Source organism: Mycena indigotica, assembly GCF_014461135.1.
Source record: "Mycena indigotica strain 171206Taipei chromosome Unknown Mind.scaff0006, whole genome shotgun sequence".
NCBI classification, from domain to species: domain Eukaryota; kingdom Fungi; phylum Basidiomycota; class Agaricomycetes; order Agaricales; family Mycenaceae; genus Mycena; species Mycena indigotica.
In genome coordinates this window covers 1129974-1137093 of record NW_023503005.1, presented here as the reverse complement: position 1 = coordinate 1137093, position 7120 = coordinate 1129974, and the positions used below count along the sequence as shown (strand labels likewise).

Here is a 7120-nt window from a genome sequence, read left to right as displayed (position 1 = left end):
GGACTGACAATAGATCTCACCATGTTGCATATACGCCTGGTCGGATACCTTCAATGCAAACATACCATGACTCTCCAGGGCAGAGGCTTGGTTCGGCATCCAGGTCCTCGATGTTGACAGGGAGTGGCGTCATCGAGATGGGTAAATGCAACTCTCCTGGCGCTATCGTCTTGCTGGAAGTCAGCCCAAGCATTTCTGCGTGGGACAACGCCTTGAGAGCCATATCAAGATCGGTGTACGACCTGTAAATCATGCCCGGAAAGCCCCAGACGGCTTGGTGGAGGGCGGAGCTTTGTAGCAAACGGTCAATTGGAGTCGGAGTTCCTATCTTTTATCTAGCTGCACTCACAAGCCCTCAGCCACCCCAATCTTTCGGCCCCGAAAAATGGCGAAGAAGAGCCCGTTTGCATGAGCTTTCAAAATGGTCAATTCGTCTTTGAATGTTGCTGAAAAGAAAGGCCATACTTCTAATTTTCTTGTGTAGTGGGACGAGCTGGATGCCTTCGATATTGGCAACCTGAGACTGGAGTCTCTGAACTTCAAGCTGCGCATCTGCTAATTGCGCCTGAAGGGCGGTGGCCGCCTGCTCCGAGTCGTGGGTCAAGTCGGACATGCTTGAGCTTTGTAAGTTGTTGTCAGTGGCAAACTTCAAGGAATCGATAACGTGGTCACAAACAGGCACGCGCCCGGCCATCGGTCTGTAAGAAGCAAACAAACGGGCAAGAAAGCAAGGCCAGCAATCAGTATATTAGATTGGCAACAGTCTACGATTCGTCCCGGGGTACAAGCGAACTAAACGGAATTCGGCTGGAAAATGAAAACCTCTGAATCGCATATCGACTGTGCTCGCATCGTACCACTGCTGGCAGTACTTGCGTCGGATTTCCCACTGGAGGCGACGATTGGGAACAGGCCGATGGTGGATTCGCTGATGACAGGTGGGGCAGTCGTGGTTCTCGATCAGCCATAACGAGAGGCAGACACAGCAGAAGCTATGGCCGCACGGGTCGTCGACCCAACGGAAATCCAGTGGGATGTGATGTAGTCTGGAGAGTGGTCAACATGGTCGGGGATTTGAGCACTTGAAGGAAGGAAGCGACACACTGGACGGGCGAGGAGAAGAGCCGATGGCAAAGGCCACACAAGTCCTCGGTGTCTGCCACGACGTTGTCCATGGACGGGGGACGCGTTTTGCTGCGGTAAAGGTTTTCTTCGGTCGGCATGGGCGTCCTTGCAGTGAACTGCTGATGCACGCCAGGAGGCGTGTAACCAAAAAGCGCTTGACCATGGGGGATTTCCCTGGCACCCGGAGGCCGGAAATGCGGAACTGCGAAAAAAAAATTGTGCGTTCGTCTAACAGCTATTGCGGTGCGCACCAAATAAGTTCTTGTTCCTAGCCGTCTTAGCCATCGAGTGAAGGAGCTGCGAGCGTCACCGTGACGGCCAACTTGAAAAAACGACAGGTTGATGGCTACGAGTACGAGACTAGTAGACCCACTTGGCAACATGCATGCAGTTTTCAAGATGCGTCATTTGGCGATAAGTCCCCAAGCGAGTACGGCAAATTCAGGCCCTTTTTTTCTTCGCCAACGGCGATCGTACTGACAACGCAGTCACATGAGGCGATTGCATCGGGTTCACAGACTTTCACTTAAACCCGAACCACGCCATCTGCTTTTTCGTCGCCCCAACAGAAACGCGGCCCCAAAACTTACGCGCCCAAACAAATGTCCAAGTCTCCTTCGCCGCTTCCAGTGACCACGCCCCGTTGTTCGTGTCCTCTATTCTACCTAGCTCTCAGTACTTACTCACCCTTTCGACTCAGCACGACGCACACGACGGCGATCCCCTGACCAATGTGAGCAATGCACTGGCACACATCTAACTTGAATGACGGCTGATATCTGTTCGCCCATAGCCCCACGCCGCCCCTACCAACGCCGCCGAGTAGTGAGCGGCGACCTTGAATGCGCAAGTCTTGACTCGCCGGTCAGCCCTCCTTCTGACGCGACGAATCCACCCACGACCATCTGCGGGGGATTCGGACTCGGAGGACTCTGGGACTCTAACAGCCTCCGAGTCGGAGGCTGAGGCCTTCATCGACTTTTTCAACGACACCACCGAAACTCGTGCTCTGCAAGCGCAACTAGGTCTCAGCTTGCGTATGTTTTCAAATCGGCTTTAGCCTTCATTCGCTTACTGGATCATTTGTAGAGTCGTTTTACTCGACTGACCAAGACCCCGTTGTGTTGAGGCAACTCATCGCCGTGGAGGCAGATACGGAAATTTTGACTCGAAGAGCTGAGGCTGAGGGCCGCGTCCGCCCCATCCCGGGTCTTTCGCCTACCCGCGCAAATGCTACCAGTTCGCGTGTGTCGGCCGCTTCGATGTGGCCAGTCTGCCAGCATCTGTCCAGGCGAAAGGACAACAAGAATTTTCGCGCATCTCCAGGTTCACCCAGACTCAAACGACCCCTGCCGCAGAAAATACTCCGTAACTTTTCGGGTTATACCTTGCCTGCGAGCCCAGAACCTCCTTCATCGCAATTTCGCGCGTCTCGGGTGACCAGACGTCTTCCAACTCTGGCCCTTCCCAACTTTTCTCAACTTTCGTCGAGCGAAGGCGACGCAGCAATCAAGGCATATCTCGATGGACCCCTTCCCCTCAGCCAGAACAAGGACGATACTGACCTTCAAGTGGGGGAGCGATTTACCTCTACAGATTTCTTAGCCCTGCGCAGTGGCCGGCTGACTGGCCCTGTTGAGGATTAGATACACAAAAATCGCTATTCTCTAGTTTCATTGGCGTTCTTCGTACAAAATACAAAACTTTTCATGTTTTCAGTGGGATTTGCAATCCGATATGACAAACTCGTCTGTCGGCCCGATCAAATCATCAATTCTTCTTCTCTTCTCTGAAAACTCTTCATGGCGCCTCTGACTCGCGCTCAGCGGCATGTCTACTTCGACGACAATATCGATTTGGAGCCCCAAGATGAGCAAATCACACTGTCTGTCGATGGACGAAGGGGAACCTTAGCTGGTCTGAATTTGTCGCCTCGAAAGCGTCCTCGCACCCACAAGGTTGAAGAAGCCGACCCGCAACTCCAGGGCTGGATGCCCTTTCCTGAAGACGACGCAGAGGAGCTTGACGCCATAGCGTCCACCATATCTTCCTTCGACGTTATTCTTGATGAAGAACTGACCAAACGAAAGCGGTACAATTCTGTGCGTGAAAAAAAATGCTTATAATACACACTCATCTGTCTCAGGATGATCCAATGCTCATGTGGAAGCGCATTGCCCCAGTATTCTTAGAAGAGCTCGCCCGGCACGACGGTTTGGGCGGCCGAGCTCACTGCAAGCTGTGTTTAGCCCCCATAACTGAGACCGACCATCGGTTCTTTCGCTGTCAACAATGCGGCGACCACATTCTTTGTGAGGGTTGTGTCAAAAAAGAGCATGCTCGGCGTCCCCTCCATACGTTGCAAGTAAGCTACATTACACTTTCTATCCTTCACTTTTATTGACGGCTTCCTTCAGGAATGGACCGGACAGTTCTGGACCCGAAGTTTCCCTCTATCACCGCAAAACTAGCGGTGAGGGCGTCAATGGCCTCGGAGAATTGCATCAACTGGGCCACGATGGAGATGTTTGCCCATTCCCTGGCGCCAGACGAGCCATGGTGGTTATCGACATGAACGGCATCTACAACGTGGACGTTCAATATTGTGATTGCAACAACACCAATGGCACCGACACTGTGGAGCAATTACTTCGCAACTGTTGGTATCCGGCGACGGTGGTCAGTCCTGCGACCTGTGCGACCTTTGCGGTGCTTGAGCACTTCCGGTTGCTGCGGGCTCTTGGCAACGTCACCACACACGATTTTATCTGTGCATTAGAGAGGCAACAAGACCCAACTCAGACCGAGGATACACCTGTGAGTTGCTTAGTGATTGCATGGTTGCTGTTTTCTGAGATGGCATAACTTACAGGATCGATACAAGGCTTTTGGTCGTATGGCTAGGCAGTACGACTTCTTAAAACGCATGAAACGGGCAGGGAGAGCTCACGAGCCTGGCGGGATGGTGTCAACGAAGCCCGGAGGGCTAGCCGTCCTTTGTTGGGCTTGTCCAGACGAAGGTCGCAATTTGCCGGAAGGCTGGCAAAATGTGAAAGAGCAAAACAAGTCTGTTTTGCTGTGAACTCCACATCTACAAACTCACGTCTCTCAGATACCTGTATAAGCTCATGCTTTCTATCGACGCAAACTTCCGTTTGAAGAATCGCCTGCGTGCCAACGAACGTGACGACCCGTCTCTAGGACCAGGACTGGGCTATTTCGTGGAGTCGACGGCCTACAAGGAACACCTCAAGAATTATGTGGCGGAGAAAGACGCAAGTAGTGTTCTCGTTAATGACAATTATACTAATCAGGTTCAGGTCAGCTCTTGCGTGGCCTTCGCGGCTTTACTCCAAAAAGAGACACGTCTCACGACTGGTCTTCGTGTCTCCGGGGTAGCGGGCTGTGTCTGTTCTCGACATGGTCTAGTGCGCCCGAAGAGGACTCGGCGATCTTCAGAAGGGCGAAAGGTACAAGTATTCATCTTATCACAGCTGTTTATTTGTCTGATCTTCCCTAGATATGCGAATGTGGACTGGATTGTCGCCTGCACACTCTGGATGGAGAAGTTACTCAGCTATGGGTTTGCATATGACATTATTTGCCAATGGATGGTGAACTTTTTCCAACGCATCGAAAAAATACGGAAAGGCAATGCGGATACCAGCAATTTAGCCACAGAATTCGAAAACGTCGACATCCAGTTTGGCCTTCCAGTTTGGCATGCTGGCGCCCATGAGCTTCAATGTCGAGCGCAACTTGCCCTTGCCTATCTCCTGGGAATTGGCAAAACTGACGGGGAGGCAATGGAGCGCGTTTGGGCAAGCCTCAATCCTGCAAGCTGGGCGACTAAGGAGATGGGGGAAGGCGCACGATTAGATGTCTTGGAGGATCGCATCGATCAGTTGAATTTCGAGAAAAACATCCACTTAGGCAAGTGTCCGATTTATGAAATCTCCAACTTCGCACTGACGATGTTCGCCCAGGAAAGACACTTGCTCGGGCGCTTGATTGTCGCCATCTCTGAACGACGAGTGCAAGGCATTGAATTCGCGGAGTTCGACAAGAGCATCTCTAGCAAGAAAAGAAAAGAGTGGAAAAGTCGCATGGATGCCTGGTACAAGGATCCGACGTCGAACGCTAGCCCATTTGTCATAGTTGGTGGGCAGGAAGGTCTGTTATTGCGTGGATTGGAAACTCATTGATTGAGTTCACATAGATGGACCGAGTGAACGTCAAATCGTGGACGAGCTTAAGAAGGCTGAAGTCGAAGAAGCTCGGGCTGGTCATGCACCGCTCTTGGAGGGGACGAAGACTGTGGTTGCATTCATCAAAGCTGGATTACAATTGCAACACATACAGTGAGTGGTGTTTCTCAATTGAAGGTTTGATCTAATTCAAAGTCTGTCTGTTAGACGGAAGATTCAAGCGACTCTTAAGAGCAAGACCTTGACCGCCGACCGTGCGAGCCAAGTTCAAGAGCTCCGAGTGTCTTTTCTCAAACAATTGCGCTCGTTTCAACATCTGCAACTCACCTACATGCCTGGCATTGAAACTCTGCGCGAAGCTGACGATGCGAAACGCGACGTGAACGAGCCCGAATGTCAGCCTGAATATATCAAGTTATATCTTCCCTCCGATCTTACGGCCGAGCAGCGCGGTCAATTACACCTCTCGCGTTATCGAAACAGAAGCCAGAGTTCGGTGTGGGCAATGTGCAGATGCCCTCGTAACGCTGCGAACTTCGCCTCTATGCGCAAAATGCATATGATATGGTTTCGTGACCGCCATATGGTTGGGCAACGAGCACGTACAAGGTCGGCGACGTTGATGTCGCGATTGGCAGAGGCAATAGCTCGGATCGTGGCAGCTTATCGAGCGAATCAAGCCGCCATCGTTGCTCTAAAAGGACCGGGTTTTGCGCCTGAGTTCAAAAGGCTCAACGACGAGGATATCAATTGTCGGTTTGAAGCTGAGATCGATGCAGCAGCCACGCAGCGGCTTCATGGAGCAGATGGGTCAAGAAAGACACGCAGCGAGCCGAACACCCGCCGAGTTACGAACCGGGTTTCTTGGATTTGGCATGGGTCCAACAAAGGCAGCGAGGTTCATGATTGTAAGTGGGACCCAACATTTCCGCTTTTCTAACTCAACGGTTACATTACAGCAATTCGGGTCGAGTGGTCTAAAAGCTCGCGCTCGTAAGCAGCGATGGGAGGAGGAGGTCGAATTGTTGCGAGAGGAAATGAAGCGAGTCCTGCGGTCGCTCCGATGGACGCAGAATCAGTGGCAGGTTCGTGCTGACAGGCAACGGGACGACGTCAACATGCATGTTGCTGCAGGCCTACGGGCCTATGCATTGCGGCAGGTAGACATTCATCGACGGATGGCCGAGCGCTTCTACTCCGAATGGGGTAGATCCCTTGCAAATGCGGTCCGAGCCGTTGTCAAGGAGGATGAAGGTGTTTTGGATGGTGCATTCGATGGACTTACAGACAATGACATGCAGATTCTCTGAGACGGACATATGAATTGTGTTTGCTTGCTTGTTTGTGTTAACGACTTGGTATCATTGTTGTATCGCTCGCTGTCCTGAATTCTATTCAAGTTTCCAATCACTTGTGCCAGCTGTCGCAAGCGTGACAATCACGAGGGCTTTTGCCGCGAACGAGCAAGAACGACTCGCAGAAGAACCAGCGAGAGTCTTTAACTCGGTGCTGGTCACAGGCTTGGAGGAATTGTCAACATTAGGTGAAGGGAGGGAGTGGCTTAGCCAGTGCTAGTGGAGTTGTTTGTAGCTCCAGCACCGCACCAAGTTTAGGCAGTACTTTAGGACCAATTCAAGGTTGTGTTAAAACTATTTGGGTGACAAACGGCAGAGGATCGGCACAATGACAAGGAATCAATATCAATCACAGGGCCGGCAGGCAGATGGTTGAAATATGTGTGGCTTTGCCAGGCCGCTGGCTGTGCCAGTCTGTTTGAAATCTGATAC

At 51.7% G+C, this 7120-nt stretch overlaps 1 protein-coding gene across 1 annotated transcript; it reads left to right on the top strand.

The window, feature by feature from the left end:
- Nucleotides 1-2927: 2927 nt before the first annotated feature.
- MIND_00680000 (CxC2 domain-containing protein) lies at nucleotides 2928-6643 on the top strand (the record flags this gene model as incomplete). Its single annotated transcript, XM_037363511.1, has 13 exons — nucleotides 2928-3227; nucleotides 3272-3399; nucleotides 3443-3490; nucleotides 3543-3942; nucleotides 3998-4191; nucleotides 4238-4532; nucleotides 4585-4595; nucleotides 4646-5298; nucleotides 5345-5486; nucleotides 5541-5728; nucleotides 5782-5840; nucleotides 6113-6241; nucleotides 6293-6643. The coding sequence occupies 13 exons, from the start codon at nucleotides 2928-2930 to the stop codon at nucleotides 6641-6643; spliced, it is 2898 nt and encodes a 965-aa protein (XP_037219155.1).
- Nucleotides 6644-7120: the final 477 nt, after the last annotated feature.